We start from the raw sequence: 21,246 nt of genomic DNA on the forward strand, positions 1-21,246 counted from the left end.
ATTCTTAAAAAAGCTCAACAATCCAAAGAAATAAATGGGCACTTGAATGGTTCAAACAACAAAACAAAAAGCTCTGGCTTCACATTTTATATCCTTGATCCAGTACATATGAACATAAAACATTTCCTATTTATTTATTTATTTTTGGTACTGGGCACTGAATCTAGGGGCATTTAACCACTGAGGCACATCCCCATCCCTTTTTTAATTTTTTTAAAATTTTTTAGTTGTTGATAGACCTTTTTTTTCTTTCTTTTTTTTTTTTTTTAATTTATAGGTGTTGCCAAGAATCGAACCTAGTGCTTCACACATGCTAGGCAAGTGCGCTACCACCGACCACATCCCCAGCCCCATCTCCGGCCCTTTTTATAACTTTTTAAAATATATTTATTTATTTATTCTTTTAGTTGTAGTTAAACACAATACCTTTATTTTATTTATTTATATGTGGTGCTGGGGATCGAACCCAGGACCTCGTATGTGCTAGGCGAGTGCTCCACCGCTGAGCCACAACCCCAGCCTCCCCATCTCCAGCCCTTTTTAATATTTTATTTAGAGACAGATTTTTGCTGAGTTGCTTAGTACCTCACTAAGTTGCTAGAGTTGGCTTTGAACTCACAATCCTCCTGCCTCGGCCTCCCAAGCTGCTAGTATTATAGGCGTGGGCCATTGTGCCCAGCAAACATTTTAGTTTTTGATATAGGGTCTCCCTAAGTTGCCGAGTGAGGCTCACTTCAAACTTGTGATCCTTCTGCCTCAGCCTCCTGAGCTACTAGGAATAGACATAAACAAATCGGCTAAATATTTTACTTTTTCATTAAATTACATGCTAAGCTGGAGATTCCTGAAGGTAAGGATTTAAAGAGAAAAAGTGATGGTTCCCCAATGAGCAGGGCAATAATTCTACTAAATGAAACTTCCCTTTTCTTTCTATTCATAAAACAGACAGATGCATCATTGCTCTCTACTTTTATTATTTTTCAATTTTCTCAACACATGAACTGTAGCTCACTTTGAGAGTTTTCAGTGCATTTCACAGCAAAAAATAAAAGGGTATCATTAAAATGGTTGTACACAAAACAATTCTTTTTCTTACAATTTACAATTTGTTGAAAAAATTGTTTTGTAATTTTCATCCTACTATCACCCCTCCAACAGAACACAATTTATCAGAGCACAAAGCTTAAACTTCTTATAATGATGCAATAGACACAGCCATCTACCACGGCTGATGAATAACAGGTACATATTATGCACACTGATTGGAAGACCACATCAGAAGAAACAGAGTAAGGCACCACTCTTGGAAAATTAAGGTAGCTTGCAGTAACAAGTGCTGAGCACCATAAGCAGGTACTCAATAAATACTTGACTGAATGATGAAAACCATAATTAGAGCTATTCTTTTAATTGCCAGCAATTCTTCAACCTCAATAAAATACTGATTTTAAAAAAAATTTGTACCTGAACACAACTTCCTGATATCTTTTTATTTCATACTTTCCTCAGCATTTAAGTTTACTTGAAAATAAAATAAAACCATACATTCCATGTGTTCAGTCACATATACATGTATAACTGAATTACTGACAAATACAAATAGTCATTTGTTTTAACTTTTGAATGAACAGTGGTAAAATAAGCAAACTTATTCAGAGGGATAGTACATAATACTGAATATTAACCTGCAAGTGAAAAAAAGATAAGGAAAAAAAAGTAACAGTTTTATTTTTCAATATTTGCTATTTTCTTTAATGCCTTAGTTCTTAAAAGGCCAAAATCTCATCATATTGACATGAACACATTTAAAAAATTGTCTCTCAAGTGTAATATTTAATAAAACTAGATATTGAAAAATGTTCTGAAATTTTTCAAGTCAAGGTTGTTTTCAAGTATATTAAAATGCTCAGAAGAAAAAATTCTCCATGGTTATAATTCTAATCAATTTATAAATATTCTTTTTAAAAGAGTTCCAACAGAGGTGGATAATGGATAAGTTCCTCAGACACAGGCACACAGTCTTTTTGAAGAAAAAGAATGCCTTGTTACTACAATCTGGTGATTTTTTTTTTTTAATAACACTGATTTCAGGCACAACGGCTGAATCCACTTCTGGGTCATGTTCTTCCTCCTCTTGGTTGGTTTATAAGAGTAGTGAATACTTCAGTTATGGATAGAAAGCAAAACACAAACTCTGGAAGACACTTCACTTTTCACTACAAAGAAATCAAAGTCACTGAGTCCTCACTGTTGTGTGTATCCGCTGCCCCTGTGCAAAAATAGGTATTCAAACAGCTTTAAGGACCAGGAACTAGATGAAAGATTAATCATCTAAAATTCAGGTAAAAGGTTTTAAGATGGTATTGCTCACATCACATGAACAGGTTGGTGAGAGGTCCCTCGTGTTTCTTTAACACTTTGGTCTTGCTGCAGTATAATAGTGCCCAAGTAGGTATATTCAAGTTCAGTTACTTTCTGTCTGTGCAATCAGGAAGCAGGTCACTCAGTGCAATGAATCCAGTCCAGGAAGGTTGAGGGTAAACAGAGAAGAACCTCATTTGGTCAAGTCTTAAAAGAGCATGTGTCACTCTGCTGCTTGTGCTGTTGAAATTACCTTCCAAAGGGGTTTGTGATAAACCCAGCCATCTCCCTGAAATAAGGAGAAGGGGAAGAACAATTCAGCTAATATTTTCAAAATTAAAACCAAAACTAGAACTACATCTTCACTGAAATGGAATTCTATTTTATCATTTAATAAGACAACTTTTTGTGAAGTAATAAAATGTCTGTGCTTAAGATGTCAGTTTAGCTAGAATTGTGTGAGATCTAGTACAGGAGAACCTAGGTTGTGACCTATGGACATTTTTTTTTTTTTCAGGAGTCACGTGCAGCAATTCTGCCATTTTTGCCAAGATGCTACAGATTGAGGCTCTCTCAATTATGAGCCACAGGTGGATCACAAAGAAATGTCATAAAGATATTAGCTGTTTTCCTATCTGGCATCTATACTACCCAAATGCTGTTTTTTGGTTCTTTCTGACTTTTTTGGGTCCTATGAACAGGATACTGGAAGGAGACAGAGATTCAAAGAGTGAACTAAAAATGGGAGAAGAGTAAAGTGAAGAAAGAAGAGCTATAGTGAATGTGGGCTTTGGCTCACTGGGTAGGAACTTAGAGTTAAGATCAGGATAGCGAAGATCATAGTTCATTGTTTATAGGACTAGGCAGAGTCAGATGTGAACCTATGTCTATACCCCTGTGTGTTCTTCAATTTATTTGTATTTATTTATTTATTTTAATAGGAGCCAACTCAATTTTATTTAGGAAGTAAGACTAATTTCAAACTGCTCATGGGGGAAGGCTGAGGCAGTGTTCTACAAACAGAAAGTAACAGAATCCAAAATACAAGCATTTACAAACTAGGAAGTGAAAAATAAATTTTCCTTAATGTAGTAAAAATAATAGTTTGATTTGGAGCTGGGGGCATTTATTCCACAAAAATACTTTATGGTTACTCTGAGATATGCAACTCCATCCTGGCCCTTAGGAATCTTTCTCATATCCTTTGTGTGTTCTACTAACTCATTGCAACAACAAATATTTACAGTTCCAGGTATTGCTGTAGGTGCTTTGGATTCAACAGAGAACAAAAATGGACAACACATTTCTGCCCTCTGGAAGCTTACGTTTGTCTGAGATACAGAAACAAACAACCATTTAATAAATTATGTGAAATGTTTGTTATTAAAATAAAAGAAGGAGTAAGAGAAATCTGGCATGTCCCGTCATGCTAGGAATTAGATGAACTTCATAAATCACAAAGGATGATTTTAGTAATAAATAAAAGCAACTGCAAGGTGGTCTGCAGTGCAAAATTCACGATAAACTATGTGAGTACAAAGTGCTGTTGCTTCACAGTGGTCTCAGCTACCAAAAAATCACCCTGAAAAACTGTGTTTAAGGTTGGGCATGGTGGAACACACCTGTAGCCCCAGGAGCTCCAGAGGCTGCGACCAGATGATCATGAGTTCAAGGCCAGCATCAGCAACTCAGTGAGGTCCTAAGCAACTCATTGAGACTCTGCCTTTTGGATTGTAAAGAATTTTCCTAGGATCTAACTACTAATATTTCTGGTGTATTGGCCAGGATGTGATGACAGTGCTGGTCTTGAGAGACCTGTGTGGCGGGTGGTTCACGCTGAAGTCCATTGTGCCCCTCAGACCAAACAGGATGGCTCCACCAGAGAATTCTGGGATCTCCTTCACCTAGAGAGCCTGCGCTGGATAGAGCAGCTTCCAGCACCCAGACTCTCCAGTATGTTCCTATAGAACATACCTCTTTAATAATTCCTGTGCATCTCTGGAAAAGGTAAGGTCCCGGGACCCAGGATTATAGAAAGGCCTGTTCCTAAGGACAGAATGAGAGACTGATCACCTCCCAGGGCCACCTGTCAATTTATTTGTATTTTTAAAAACATTTTTTATGTATTTACTCTATTTACCTTCTTCTAAAAAATAATTTAAGGATGGCAATTATTTGGCTCATGTGACAAGGATTCCCTCCTTAACCAAACTAGTCAGGCTCCTTTGAGTTGTCTTCTTGAATAAGCCTCAATCCTTGACCTACTGAGCCCAGTTTTAGCAAAGAATCCTGAGGACCAATTTACTGAGAATACACCACCCTTGATATCCAATTAAGCCTTCCCACTTCACTCTCAAAAATAAATAAGTACCTCTTAAAAATTTTCCATCCTTCCTTTCACCCCAACTAACTCAAATTCCCCACTTGTTACTACTGTTTTCAAAATTGAGTGCAATCCATCTTCTACTGCACTAATCTTTAAAAAAGAAAATATATATATATATATATATATATATATATATTTAGTTGTAGACATACCCAATACCGTTATTTTATTTATTTATTTTTATGTAGTGCTGTGGATTGAACCCAGTGCCTTATACATGTAAGGCAAACGCTCTACCAACTGAGCTACTTGAATAAAGTCTTCCTTCCTATCACAGTAATTTCTCCTTCACAATAGCAACCACAAGGTTGTTAATTAAATCACCTGGTGGATAAATCGTAATTCATGTTGTTCCAAAAAGATGTCAGCTAATCACATTATAGAATGTTAGATTTAGAAGAGAAGACATGCTGTCTGATCACTTCACTTTACAGATGAAGAAATGGAGGCTATGGGAAGCTAAATGAATTGCCCACCTTCATCTAGGAAGGGACAGAGCTCTTTTCAGTAAGTCCTCAAAGGCTGTGCCTTCAAATGCCTGCCCTTGTACACATTTTCTTTTTTGATCTTCACAATGTGCTTATTTACTCACATTTTATAGCTGGGGAAACTTAGCTTAGAAATGGCAAATGAACTATCCAAGGTACATTCTAGGGTCAAACTTAGCATATATACTACCTATTTGTATTACATACAGAAAATTTGAAACATTCACTTAAGAAGATAAAACCGATAGATTCTAATAAAAAGTGTTTAATAGCAAATGGGGGGAAAAATGGAAGATCCATCTATCTATCTATATCTCTCTATTTTATCTCTCTATTCTATCTATCTGTCTATTTATCTCAGAGGGAGAGTAGAGGGACATTAATTTTTAAAAATAAAATGTATAAGTTATGGCTCAGTGGTAGAGCACTTGCCTGGCATGTGTGAGGCCCTGGGTTCAATCCTCAGCACCACATATTAGTAAACAAATTGATAAAATAAAATTTATAAGTAATAGCAATTCAACAAAGCCTGGTAAGCCAAAGTTCTAAGCAGAGATATGAATTTTAGCCTGAATTCCTATAGAACATACCTCTTTAATAAAATATTTGGTTTTCCAAGGTGTGCCTGTTTCAGTACGGTGCCTTTCTTCTGTCCTCTGCCGTTCTTCCAGTGTTCGTTTATGTTCTGTGGCCTTATCAATTTCAGATTCCCTCAGAGAGTCTGTCACATTTTTCCATAATCGCCTAAAATCCAAAAACTGCATATTTCACATTTGTTTTTTAAAAGATAATTAAATAGGGTGATAGGCTCAAAATTACAATGATTTCTAAAAATTACATTTGCTAAATCAAATCTGCAATTTTATGCCTATGAGTTACCACAGTACTGACACTATGGCCCTAAGGTTGATATTCAGGTTGCTTTTGCTTCTTTTAAAATTAAAACTAATTTTCTTTCTTTCCTCTCTTCTTTTCTTTCTTTTTGGTACTGTGGACTAAACCCAGGGGTGCTTTATCACTGAGCCACATCCCTATCCCTTTCTGTTTTACTTTGAGACAGGGTCTAAGTTGCTGGAGTTGGCTTTGAACTTACAATCCTCCTTCCTCAGCCTCCTGATCTGCTGAGATAGGGGTGCACCAGTATGCCTGACCCATTTGTATTTTTGAACGTGATGAAATATCAGGACTGGTTTTCAGTAATGTACAAAAGTCAGTGTTGCACAGTGGTCTTGGAGAGAAGCAAACTAATGAGGGGAATCCTATGAGTGCTTCAACTTATTGCCTAGAGAATTTACAGGCCATAGGAAGGGAGAAGTTGAAACCTCAAGCAAATGAAAAACATCAGAACAATTCTTTCAGGGAAGAATAGTCTGTTCAATAAATGGTGCTGGGACAACTGGACATGCATGCAAACAGCTGAACTCATTAGATCCTCATATCACACCACTGATAGAAATTAACTCAAAGAGGATTACAGACTTCAATGTAAGGCTTCTAATATTAAAACACCAAAGAGAAGCTTATAGGAGAAAATCTTTGAGACTTCAAGAGATTTCTTAGGTACAATACCAAAACCACAATTCATAAAACCCATTGATAATACTACCTTATCAAAAGTAAAAACTTATATTGAAAAAACATAATAAAAAAATGCTGAATGCAGTGGTGCATGCCTGTAATCCTGCAGCTTGGGCGGGTGAGGCAGGAGGATTGAAATTTACAGGCTTCAACAACTTAGTGAGATGCTAAGCAACTTAGAGAGACCCTGTCTCAAAATAAAAGGCAAAAAAAGTTGGAGATGTGGCTCATGAAGTGCCCCTGGGTTCAATCTCACCTACCAGTCACATACAAAAAAGAAGAGTAGGAGACTAGGAAAAAAGTTGTAGAATACATATACAATAAAGAATTTTAATCTAGAATTTACACAGATCTCCTACAACCCCAAAGGAAGACAGACAATTCAATAGAAAAAATGGGTAAAATATATAAAAACACATTTCATAATGAAGAGAGATGGCTAACAAGTCCTTGAAAATATGGCCAATACCATTCATTAATCATTAGGGAAATTAAAACCATTTTTATTTCATACCACTAGAATGGGTATAAGAAATAATACAGCCCGGTGCAGTGGTGCACACCTGTAATCCCAGCGGTTCAGGAGGCTGAGCCAGAAGGATTGCAAGTTTAAAGCCAGCCTCAGCAAAAGTGAGGCATAAACAACTCAGTGAGTCACTGTCTCTAAATAAAATACAAAATAGGTTTAGGGATGTGACTCAGTAGTGACTGAGTGCCCCTGAGTTCAATCCCCAGGACCAAAACAAACAAACAAACAAACCCCCAAACAAACCAAATAATACAGACTCTATAGCATAGATATGGAGAAATTAGAACCTTAAACATTGCTGGTAGGAATGTAAAATGGTATAGTTATTTTGGAAAATAGTTTGGCAGTTTTTCCAAAGTTTAAAACATAAAACTACCATACAACCCAGCAACTGTACGGGTAGTATTTATCAAGGAAAACAAAGTGTATTCACACAAATTTGTACAAAGTTTCCACAACAATATTATTCATCACAGCTTAAAACTGAAAATGTCTATCAAAACTGCTGAATAGATATGTAAAAGATAGAATATCCACACAATGGGATACACATAGTTTAGCAATAAAAAGGAGTGAACTGATACATACTACATCACGGATAACCCTCAAAAATATTATGCTAAAGAAAGAAGGCAGAGCATAATAGATGGCATACTGATTATAGGATTCTATTTATAGAAAATATATAGAAAAGACAAATTTACAGAGATAGAAAGTAGATTAGTGATTACATGGATCTGGGGATAAGAATGAAGTTAACTGTAAATGGGTGAGAAGTACCTTAAGGTAGGAGGAAAAGATTATAAAAATGATTATTGTAATGATTGTACCACCCAGGAAAGTTACCAATACAGTTGAATCTATAATGAAACAGGTTAATAATTTTATAATTTATAAAACGTATCTTTATATATGAAGTTGTGTTTTTAAAAAAATGTGGAAATACATATCTTTATATATAAAGTTGTGTTTTTTGAAAAATGTGGAAATTTTAATGTCAAAGTACTTTTCAAAGTAAGGACTACTACTGACAGAAGAATATTTTATAATGATCAAGGATCAATACATCAAGAATACAAACCAATTATCAATGTGTACACCCCTAACAATAGGGTTTCCAGTAAAATAAAGTAACTTGCAGAACTGTAAGGAAAAATATTTAATAATAATCGGAATTTCAATAACTGATCTCAGTTGACAGAATAAATTACAGTAAGGATATAGAGAACATGAAAATTACCGCCTATTTGCTTGACCTAAGTAACATTAATAGGACACTCACCCAATATCAACAGAAAGCACATTTGTGTCAAGTACACATGAAACAGTTACCAACATAGAAAACATTCAGGGTCATAAAACAAATCTAAGGGGCTGGGGGTTATGGCTTAGTGGTAGAGTGCTTGCCTAGGATGTGCAGGTTCAATCCTCAGCACCACATAAAAATAAATAAAGATACTTTAAAAAAAATCTAAAGGATTAAAAACAAATTTAAAGTATTAAATCATACAAAGTACATTTGTTATGGTTTGGATGTGAGATATCCCCCAAAGCTCACATGTAAGACAATGCAAGAAGGTTCAGTGGAAAAATTATTATGTTGTGAGAATCTTAACCCAATCAGTGATTAATTAATCCCTTGATAGGGATTAACTGAGTGGTAAACTGAAAGGGTAGGGTGTGGATGGAGGAGGTGAGAATTGGGGACATGTCTTTGGGGTATACATTTGTATCTGGCAAGTAGAGTCCTCTCTACTTCCTACACACGTGAGCTGCTTCCCTCTGCCACACTATTCTGCCATGATGTTCAGCCTCACCTTGAGCCCTGAAGAATGAAGCTGGCCTTCTATGGACTAAGACCTCTGAAACTGTGAGCCCTCATATAAACATTTCCTCTGCTACAACTGTGTTGGTTATAGTGGTGAAATAGCTGACTAAAACAACAATCTTTGACCAAAATAAAATTAACTTAGAAATGAATAATGAAAAGATTTCTGGAAAACCTCCAAGTATTTGGAAATTATCAATCATATTTTAAAATAATTTCATAAGTCAAAAACAAATTTAAAAAAAAGGACCTGGGGACATAGCTCAGTGTAGAGGACTTGCCTAAAGTGTGTGAGGCCCTAGAATCAATCCTCAGCACTGCATAAAATCAGTCTATCAATCACTCATGAGGGAAACCAGAAAATATTTCAAAATGAAAACATCAAAACTTGTAGAATATAAATAAAACAGTCCTTAGAGGAAAATATATAGCATTAAATGTTTAAGAAAGAAAAAAAAAGAAAACCAACTCAAGGGTTAAACTCTGGCCTTTTGTACATAAATTTTTAACTTAACATAACAAGATTCAACTGTTTATTTATTGTCTATTTGTGTCTGTTGTTTTCATGCTACAACATCAGAGTTAAATATTTGTGGCAGAAGCCATCTGGCCCTTAAATTTATTCTTTATTATTTTACAGGAAAGGTTTTCTCACCACTGGTTTAACGGCCAGTTTAAGTAATTAGAAAAAAATACTAGCAAATGATGACCAAGTAGAAAAAAAGTGAAATAAAAAAGAGCAGAAACCAATTTTTAAAAACACTTAAAAATCAATGAAACTGCCAGGCACAGTGGGACATACCTGTAATCCCAGAGGCTCAGGAGGCTAAGGCAGAAGAATATGACTACTTGCATTTATTTTATTGATTAATTTTATCTCTTTAAATGGTTTCTCTCCCCAGTGGGCATTTCTTTCTTTCTTTTTTTTTTTGTTCTACTTAGTTGTATTTGATAGCAGAATGCATTTCAATTTATCATACACAAACAGAATGCAACATTTCAATTCTCTGGTTGTATACATTGTAGAGACCCACCATTCATGCAATCATACATATACTTGGGGTAATGATGTCCATCTCATTCCACCATCTTTCCTACCACCATAACCTCTCCCCTTTGCCCAATCCAAAGTTCCTCCATTCTTCCCATGCCCCGCCCCCATCACAGATCAGCATCCACTAATCAGAGAAAACATTCAGCCTTTAGTTTTTGGGATTGGCTTATTTCACTTAGCATGATATTCTCCAACTCAATCTATTTACCTGTGAATGCCATAATTTTATTCTCTTTTAATGCTGAGTAATATTCCACTGTGGTATATATACCACAGTTTCTTTATCCATTCGTCTATTGATAGGCATCTAGGTTGGTTCCACAGTTTAGCTACTTGAATTCAGCTGCTATAAACATTAGTATGGCTGTGTCACTATAGTATGCTGATTTTAAGTCCTTTGGGTGTAGATTGAGGAGTGGGATAGCTGAGTCAAATAGTGGTTCCATTCCAAGTTTTCTGAGGAATCTGCACACTGTTTTCCAAAGTGGTTACACCAATTTGCAGTCTCACCAGCAATGTATGAGTGTACCTTTTCCCCCACATCCTCTCCAACACTTATTATTGCTTGTATTCTTAATAACTGCCAATCTGACTTCCCCAGTGGGCATTTCTGTATCTGTGAATTATCCTTCTGTATTATTTGTCCACTTTCCTATTGAGGTGTCCTCCTTTTTGCTAATGATTTGTAAGAGCTATTATGATGATGATAGTAATCCTTGATTCTTTAATGTTAATATTTTTGTTCAGTTTAGTAAGAGCTTTTATGATAATGATAGTAATCCTTTGATTCTTTCATGTTGTTAATATTTTTGTTCAGTTTACAAATATTTGATATAATGCATTAGTTGGTAAGAGGTTTAAATGCATCAGATCACTTCAATCCTTTTAATTTAGATGAGAAGGAAGCTGATGCAAACTGGTACAGTGACTTATCTGAGTTAACAAATTATTTAAAAGGCCTAGATTAAGATCCAGAGCTTCTGAGTTTCCTGGATGGAAGCAAAGACAATGTACTGGGGGTGGGATTGTGACTTAGTAATAGAACACTTGCCTAGCATGTGTGAAGCACTGGGTTTGATTCTCAGCACCATATATAAATAAATAAAATAAAGGCCCATCAACAACTAAAAATATATATATTAAAAGAAAAAAAAAAAAGGATGACATACCTGGATTCAAATGGATCCTGCTTCTCCAGCGGTCTTACTCTTTTCTTTGTTATGGCCAATTTAGTCAGGTCCACATACTTTGTCTCTCCATTGCTATAAGTGAACTCGAGAACACTATTCTATTCTCCTTGCACTCTGCATACCACAGTGTTGGTAATGTTATGCTTTACTTCAGCTGTAACCCTAGAAGCAGACAGAAAATAAAGATATATTCTATTAAGTGATAAGTGATACTAAATTGATTTCTTAGGTTCTGAGCCCAAGAACACAGCCTGCATTTTCAGTTTTAAAAAGTTATAGAGCTCATTTAAACTAGTAGGCATCAAATAAACTCCTTGTAAATTTCATAATACTTTCCTAGATAATTTCTTTTCAAACATCAATTTTAGTCTTTAGATAGAATATTAGGCATCAAGGCCAGACATGGTGGCATACATCTGTAACCCTTGTGGCTCGGGAGGCTACAAAAGAAGATCTCAAGTTCAAGGAAGCCTCAGCAACTTAGTGAGCCACTGTCTCAAAAAATAAAAAGTGCTGGAGATGTGGCTCAGTAGTAAATTGCCCCTGGGTTAAATCAACAGTACCCGCTGCAAACCTCCAAAAAGAATAATAGGCATCAAACCACAGACTTCATTACCATAAATAAAGTATGATCTTAACATTTCCTTCTGTATTACAGTCTAAAATGTTTGGACACTATAATCTATTCAATTTATTTTTATGAGTCCTATTTAAAAATCTGGAGTTCTGGATATATCAAGTTTTGTATTTAAACCAAATGTTATGGTTTAGGTGTCAGGTTTCCCCCCAAAAGCTCATGTGTGAAACAATTCAAGAAAGTTGAGAATTGAAAGGATTGGGTTAGGAGAGCCTTAACCTAATCAGTGAATTCATCCCTGACTGGAATTAACTAACTGAGTGGTAAACCGCAAGGTGTTTAATTAGGAGGTGGGTAATTAGGACTGTGCCTTTGGGGTTTATATTTTGTCTGTGGAGAGGAAACATCTCTCTCTCTCTCTGATCATTACATCCTGAGCTGTGTTCCCACACGACATACTTTCTGCCGTGATGTCCTGCCTCATCTCAGGTGCCCAAGAAATGGAGTTGACCACCTATGGACTGAGACCTCTGAAACCCAGAATCCCCAAAATAAATTAAAAAAAAATTTATTTATGTGGTGCTGAGGATCGAACCCAGGGCCTCACACATACTAAGTCAGTGCTCTACTGCTGAGCCACAACCCCAGCTCCCCAGATAAACTTTTCCTCCTCTAATTGTTTTCATCAGGTCTTTCGGTCACAGCCCTGAAAAAGCTGACTAAAACACCATATAAGCATAATTTTAAATTAAACGTAGAATCTAGACAAATCAATAAGTACAGAAAATATAAAAGGATACATTAAACATTTTTAAGTCCTTTGTCTAAAACAGAAAAATTAAAAATGCACTGTTGTAGAAAAAATTTCACTATCAATATAAAACTCAGAGAGACCTTAAACACTGTTGATCAATTTAATGAAGAATTATCTGGCTGTTTAACAAAAAGACAGTTGTACTGATGCAGCTTAAATGAAGGCTAGAATAGGAATAGGCCTAATTATTTTTTTATTATGGCATTATCGTTATACATAATTGTCGAGTTCTTTTCTTTTTGGGGGATGGGGTTGGTACTACGGATTAAATACAAGGGTTCAGGTGCACTACCACTGAGCTATTATCCCAGTCCAGTCTTTCTTTTTTAAAGGGAGGGTGTTGCTAAATTGCTAAGACTGGGTCTATAATTTTTAATGATATATTAGGACACAGATCAGATTAGATAGGGTCAGATTAGATAGAAGAGGGTCAAAACTCAGGCAACAATGGCAAAGGTTAAGATATAATTAGTGTTCCAGAGATTATATGGTTTATCTGGTTTCAAAAGGAACTTAACAGACCAAAGGCATCAGTACAGGACATTTGAGCATTTGTTAGGTATAAGCCAACAGAACACGAAAGACAAAGTGGAATTTAGGGAGCCCACAGTTTTTAGTCAGTTTGTAAGCAAACTCAGAGCTCAAAGAAGAGGTATGAAGAGATCAACAAATAAATGACCCAAGAGCCGAAACTTAGAGATCAAGGTATAAAAGGGCTTAGAATGCAAGAGCAAACCAAATATTCAAAATCAAAAGGAGTAATTGTAAGTCACTGGACACATCATGACTATCATCTGTTTGCTTACCATAAGGTGGGAACTTTGGGGTTGTGCTTTGAGGTATATGAACTTAAATAATTGCACTGCTAAGGATTTCTTGACAGACTGAATGTTTCTCATGATGTTCTTCCAATTCTGATCCCACTTGCCAATATCCTCCACTTCCTTGAAAACTTATCTCTAACCAAATAGCACATGAGATGACACTGCACACATATGTTTTCCCTTCTCCATCCAACCCAGAATTACATTTTCAGAACTGAGGAATAATAATCTATTTCTTACTTGTCTTACTTGATCTTTTTTTTTTTTTTAAAGACAGGGTCTTGCTAATGCTGTTCACACTGGAATCAAACCATTCCTGCTTCAGTCTCCCAAATAGCTGGGTCTACAGGTGAGCATGACCACACCTGGGTTACTTGGTCTTTCTTTTACTGCCATTATCCTTATCTCTCACAAGCCTTTCCACTGAATAAATAATCAGGTCTTTGCTCATAAATGCTGGGTTATAGAGTGCTTAGAGCACATGCATAGCAAAAGCAGCACAAAGAGAACTGGGGCAGGGGACAGAAGCCACACATACCAGAGGCAGGTTGTGAGGAACCCTGCAAAGGAACACAAGAAGAAAGAAGGACTTCACCTCAATTTACTAAAAACAATTCTTCACAATCATTTAATAAAGTGTTAACAAGCTTCTATAAGGTACCAGAAAGAAAATTCTTTGGATTCTCAGGTCAGACTCTTCACAGCTACTAAACTTTATCACTGTAGAATGAAAACATTCAGAGATGTCAAGTAAAATAACGGACGAGGCTATGTTCCAATAAAATATGTATTTACACAAACATATCAGACCAGATTTGGCTGAAAGGCTATAGACTGCCACCCTCTGGTCTAAATTCAAAATACACAAAGAACTTCCACAACGATTTTCATCTAACTCATTTTACATACCAACATACTAATCCCTCTACTTGAAACGTCTTTCCTTTCTGGTTATAATCCTAGAATATCCTTCAAGACTCAATTCAAGCACCACCTTTCTTTATAAGCCATATCTTCTGGCCTAAGCCCATACTAATCATATGGTACTGTTATTCTGAGTTTGCCATACCCTCCCAAAAGACTATGTGCTCTCATCAAGCATGGGATGGGTTTCATCTCTGACTGCCCAATTAGTACTTAGCAGAGTGTCTAGTAAATAGGTGTTTAATAAATGTCTCAATTGATGAATGAGAAGATTAATTCTCAAAGAGCTTAAAAGATATGTTCAAATTAATATCACCACCCAGAATGAGTAAGTGGGAACAAAAACATACACAAGAGGTCAGTGTTTCTGGCATTTGCTGAACATTTACAATAGGCTAACATTTTACATAATTTATTTTTCAAGGCTTATAACTATTCTATTTCTGTAGATGAGGAAACAAAGGCTCAAAAATTTAGATTAATGGCCCCAAATCACACAGCTAGTAAACAGTAGAGTCAGGATTTAAATATAGATCCAAATGAACTCTAAAGTTCAAGTCTTTACAATACTTGGAGGTACAAGTTTCCTCAAAACAACTTGACCTCAAGACTGACATAACCATGGTTTTGTAGCAGTGATATTTGAGAATTATTTTACAAGACAAAGGGAAATTAGAGAAATACCCAAAGAAATGAAGTTCAGCTCTGCTCACAGCCAACCTTTGCTTCTTCATAGTAGTCTGGGCTTCCTGCCTAAACACACAGTATAAAGTTTAGGAATTTAGGGCTGGGGTTGTGGCTCAGTGGTAGAGTACTTGCCTCACAAGTGTGAGGCACTGGGTTCAATCCTAGCACCACATAAAAACAAATAAAGGCACTGAGTTCATACACAACTTAAAAAAAAAAAAAGTTAGTTTATGCAAATGTTTCCTAATCTTGGGAGAAATGAGAAAAATTTTGCAATTCTTTAAAAGCATTACAGTCCAAGCAAAAAGATCATGGTATATGAATCAGAGAGACTAGTTCTGCTGAGGGCCTTAAAGAGTCTCAATTTCCTCATCTATAAAATGGACCTCTCCCTCAACAAGGCTGAGAGACTTTAGATAATGTTTATATAAAAAAAATTATTTACTTGTTTTAAGTATATTTTTACATGTGGCCACTCAGGCAACAAAAAGTTAAAGCTGGGATCAAAAGCTGTGGTTTTTCTGGCATGTCAACTTTGATATGTCTTTTCATGCTAGGCTCTGTGATTCTTAAGAATAGCCATTTATCTTACCTGACAATAACTGGGTTATTAGTTTTTTAGCTTTATACATGACTGTTACGGTTTGAAATGAATATACTTCAAATAAATTCTACTCTTCATTTAACCATTGCTTTTGATAAGTATCTTTATGAAGGCAAACATGATTTTAAGAAACAATTTGATCGAATGGCTAAGTATACATTATAAAACAGTTCTATAAACTTCCAAAACCAAAGGCAAACATTCAAATAAAGACATTAAATAACTCTAACAAGTTGAGACGTTGGCTACTCATGAGTACTATTAAGATGCTAACATTTTAATACACCCACTATGAGGTAAGTTCTCAAAACTGGGGATCACTTATTGCAGAGACAACTGACAGGTCCTCTTTTTTAAAAAATATATTTTTTTTAATAGTTGGACACAAAACTTTTATTTATTTATTTTTATGTGTTGTTGAGGATTGAACCCAGTGAGTGCCTTGCACATGCTTAGGTGAGTGCTCTACTGCTGAGCCACAACCCCAGCCCCTGATAGGTCCTCTTTATTAAAAAGATTCAATGATTTCTAAAGCATGTAAATCTTGTAACAATGAATGAGACAGAACAGAGAATGTACTATCCTCAAGATACTTACCAAAAAGCTAAATTTTAAACCATTATCCTATTCATCACTAAAGCGAGGATAAATGATAACAAAGCAGTTGCCTTCTCACTTTCTTTTTTTTAAAAATTTTTTTTTTTTTAGTTTTAGGTGGACACAATATCTCTATTTTTTATTTTTATGTGGTGCTGAGCATCAAATCACACATGCCAGGCGAGCGCACTACTACTTGAGCCACATCCCCAGCCCCTGCTTTCTCACTTTCTAATAGACAACTAGAACTTGTCTATTTCTGAAAATTCCACAACCTTTTACATTTTTGAGACTCCATACTCTTATGGAAGGGTAACTACACTTTATGAAAAAGTATTGAAGAAGACACTATCTGTTATGTCATTCAATGCCACTATGTAAGCATATGTGTAACAAACTTCATTGGAGTCAGTGCCAGAAAAATAGCTGATCTTTCTTGAAAAAGTGATATGCTTCCTTTATCAGAAAATGAGAAGTATGTTGAGCATCATGTTTCTTTCTTTTTTTATTTTTTTTCCTTAGTTGTAGTTGGACACAATATTTTATTTATTTATTTTTATGTAATGCTGAGGATCAAGCCCAGTGCCTTGTGTGTTCTAGGTGAGTGCTCTACGCTGAGCCACAACTCCAGCCCTCATGTTTCTTTTTTTAACAGATGAGTCAGAGCTAAAACTTATTTTAGGTACGGCAATTATCTAATCCTAGCTTCACAGTATGTCTGTCCTTTGCTATCTTTATGGTTATTATAATGACAGACTTTATTTCTAACTGTCTATTATATGAGTTTTCCCTAAAAATGCTTTCCATGAGAAGTATCCTGGGTTTTAACAGGAAACTGAAACTTCCTGAGGGCAGAGAGAGTATTTATTTCTCCATATCTCTAGTACACAGTTATATATACATAAATCATCCTAAAATCTTGATGATACTATACCATACAATATATATTTTACTTTCAGATAATTATCATATATATAATAATCATCCTAAGCAAACATGGAAAATGGGACCAGAAAATGGATAGGAAACCATGAATATTAAGTAGGCTCACTTGGTCACATCAGAGATAGCTGTGGAAAATGAGGAAGTAAGGGAAGTCAGGTGGAATATATTTATACCAAATACAGATAGCAGATAATGCATCTGCTCCAATTGCAGACAGCTATAAAAAACTAGGCTATCTCTAAGGAGGGAGGTATGACCATTAAATAAAGGCATAAAAGAAGTTACAAATTTTGTAAAATCAAATAAGAAAAGGTGTTAAGAATCGGAAACTATTTCTAACATCAACCTTGTAAAATCACTCGTTTTCAGAGATGGCAGAATAGAGAAGATGAGGAAACTTTGGAATCAGCTATAATTATTCCTTAAAGAATTGGGGAAACAGTGAGTATATGAATGCCAAGGAGAGAAAGAGGATGCTTGCATGCACACTATCCTGGAAGAAAGTGTTACACTTCCAATTTATAAGACCAACAAATGTGCATTGAAGATAAATGGTAGGGAAGGTAAAGAAGCCAATAAGGTGGTAAATGATAACAAATAAACAAATAAGGAGGTAAATATAATATCTGCTCATTAACAAAAATAAGGATGTCCACCTGATAATATTAATAATTTTGGTTGTAAGCATGTCTTTTTTTTTTTTTTTTTTTTGGCAGTCCTAGGATTGAACTCAGGGCCTCCTACATGCTAGGCAAGTGCTCAACCACTGGGCTACATCCCCAGCCTTTATTCGTAGTCTTTAAAAAAAGAAATAAAGGGCTGAGGATGTGGCTCAAGCAGTAGCGCGCTCGCCTGGCATGCGTGCCGCCCGGGTTCGATCCTCAGCACCATATACCAACAAAGATGTTGTGTCTGCCGAGAACTAAAAAATAAATATTAAAAATTCTCTCTCTCTCCTCTCTCACTCTCTCTTTAAAAAAGAAAAACAGATATCAAATGCCAGTAAAGGCTAGGTGTGGTAGTACACTCTTGAAATCCAAGCTCTTCAGGAGGCAAAGGGAGGAGGTTCATAAGTTCGAGGCCAGTCTTAACAATTTAGCAAGACTGTCTCAAAATAAAAAAGACTGAAGATGTAGCTCAGAGCTACATATATCCCCAGTACAATTCAATCCCCACTACAGTACAGCTTTTAGAATGCTTGCTTTGGGATGATGCCTCTAGAAACCTAACTTCAAGTTGCCAGGATGGGAAAAGCCCAAGTCACATGGGAAAGTTCATGTAGGTCCTCTGAATGACAGCCCCAGCTACCCACTTGGCCAAAGGCCAATCAACTACCTCTCATGTGAGTCAGCTACCTTAGATCTCCAGCCAGGTTGAATCTTTAGATGACTGAAGCCCCAGTTAACATCTGGCAACAACCACATGAAATTTGCCAACTGGAATAACTCAGTTGAAGTCTACGCGACCCTCAGGATTATGAGAGATAATAACAAATTGTTGTTTTAAAGTTTATTAGTAGCTGTAGATAACCAGGACATCAGCCTAAGTTACTATGGACACCTTGTTTTCCCCTCCACATCCTTTTAGTTACTTCTTGAAGTCTCTCAATTCTGAATGCCCAACTGCTATCCTAACTTCTAATCTCAGCTCACTACCCACCCCCACTCCATTCTACACCTGCCACAGAAGCAGAACTTAAAAACCAAGAGCAAATTTCTATGCAGGATAATTTTCCAGAAGGAGTTACCAATCATAGAAAAGATAAGATCTGAAGGGATGAATTCTGATTCTCTACATTAGGGAGTCCTAGAAATATATTCATTTCTTGTAATTTATATATATCATAATTTAAGGTAATATAAAACAATGACTCATGTAAAAGGTTTGGCTCTTTTGAATTTAGGGAAAAAAGTTGAGCTTAAAACTATAACTAAGTTCTTTTTAGTGGCATATTTTCCCAAGTTACTATTATTTGCCCTTTATTTTATTTTATACCAGGGATTGAAACCAGGAATGCTTAACCACTGAACCACATCTCAATACTTTTTTGTATTTTATTTAGAGACAGCTAAGTAGCTCAGGGTTTTGCTAAGTTCCTGAAGCTGGCTTTGAACTCACAATCCTTTTGTCTTAGCCTCCCGTGCCACTGGTATTACAGGCGTGCGCCACCACACCTGCTACACCTAAGTTCTTATAAAAGGATACTTGCATAAATACAAACAATATATCAAGTGTTCAAAATGTAACTAAGGGTTAAAAATTAATCAGAATAGCTATGTAGTTAAGTTGTTGGAAAAGAAGAAAATTCTAACATGCAATAGAGGTTAACACTATGGGTACTAAATGTGGGAAAAGAATATCAAAGAATTCCTTTGTGCAAATACAAATGAATATTTGTGGACAAGGCTTTAAAGCTTATTTCCTTCTTAGTAGATTTAGAATAGGAAAAGTACCTTTGGAATTGTAATGAATATGAAGTTTCCATTCATGGCTCAATATTAGTGCAACACATGATAACCCATAGGATGGAATAAATCTTAGAAATCCTTAAGAAGGATTTTCTCTCTTAACTGACCAGTAGAGGTCACAGGAGAAAAACCTTATGAGGAATTATAATGATTGAAGAATTTTACAGTCATTATTTACACCACATAGATATGAGAGAACTCACACCGGAGAAAATGCCTATGGAAAAGCTTTATTTTTATTTTAAAAATTTATAAAAATAAAGTACATTCATACTTTGGTTTGGTTTTGTGTTGGTGCTGGGGCTCAGACCCAGAGCACCTCATTCATACCAGGCAAGTGCTCTACCACTCAGCCACAACCCCAGCCCTCATTAAGCATATTGGGGAAAAAATAACTAAGGTGGAAACTGAAAGGCAACTCTCATTGTGCATTTCTTCAATAACATGAAAGAATTTTTACTGGACAAAAACTCAAGAAAGGTGTTATGTGTGACCTTTAATCAATATCCCGCCCTTAGATAACATAATTCATACGAGAGAAAATCCTAAAAATGTATTAAGTGTGGTTCTTCTTTTACAACACCAACACCAAAGAGTTCATGCTGGAGAGAAAACATGTCTTATTAATGTTGGAGAGTACTCAACCAGAGATTTAGCTTAATGCTAAAACAGGAAAATTCATATAGTCCAGAAACTCTAAATATGTAATGAATGTGGTCAAGGCTTCAGTCAGAGAGCTCCAGCTTCATTGATATCAGAAAACTCAAGTAGGGAAATGCTATTTCTTTTTATTTTTTTCCACTTTGATAGTTGCTATTATTTTATTTTTTACATGAAATGCTTTTATGTTAGACATGCAAGAAAAGCTATTCAGGATCTACTAATTTAAAGCAAGCAGCTCTATAACAGATAACAAAAGCAACAACTTGTTACCACTCAGCATAGCATCCAGGCATGAGACAATGCATATTTATGCAGCATTAGATCCAAAGGAAAAAGATATTGCAGGGTGGGATGGGATGGAGGGAAAAAATGGAAATGAAACATCAGAGTTTCCCAATGCTTCAAATGTAGTGCATTACAGCAAGAATGGTAAGAATGGAAATAATGGATCTATATACCTCCCTAACACAATGTTTGTGGTAGATCTTCTTTCAGTGGTAAACCAGTTTGAGTTTCTTCTATAGTTACTGTGTAATAAGAAGTTACTGAACACAGGCTTAAAACTCTCTAGGTAAAAACAATAAATAATCTGGTTATTTTCCTTTTATAATAATTATGCTTCAATTTTCATTAAAAGCATATATAGGGGCTAGGGCTATAGCTCACATGGTAGAGTGTTTGCCTAACACTGGGTTTGATCCTCAGCACCACATAAAAATAAATTTAAAA

The 21,246-nt window shown here is 35.8% G+C and overlaps 1 protein-coding gene across 1 annotated transcript in view; it reads right to left on the minus strand.

Annotated features, from left to right (window-relative positions):
- Positions 1-954: 954 nt before the first annotated feature.
- LOC144372235 (oxysterol-binding protein-related protein 11-like) overlaps positions 955-21,246 on the minus strand; it is a 118,186-nt gene continuing 97,894 nt past the window's right edge. The window contains 3 exon segments of the mRNA XM_078035602.1: positions 955-2,650; positions 5,826-5,979; positions 11,394-11,576. Of these exon segments, the coding sequence (XP_077891728.1) occupies positions 2,585-2,650; positions 5,826-5,979; positions 11,394-11,576 (403 nt within the window). The 3' untranslated portion in view covers positions 955-2,584.

The sequence above is a fragment of the Ictidomys tridecemlineatus genome, assembly GCF_052094955.1.
Source record: "Ictidomys tridecemlineatus isolate mIctTri1 chromosome 3 unlocalized genomic scaffold, mIctTri1.hap1 SUPER_3_unloc_1, whole genome shotgun sequence".
In the NCBI taxonomy this organism is placed as follows: Eukaryota; Metazoa; Chordata; class Mammalia; order Rodentia; family Sciuridae; genus Ictidomys; species Ictidomys tridecemlineatus.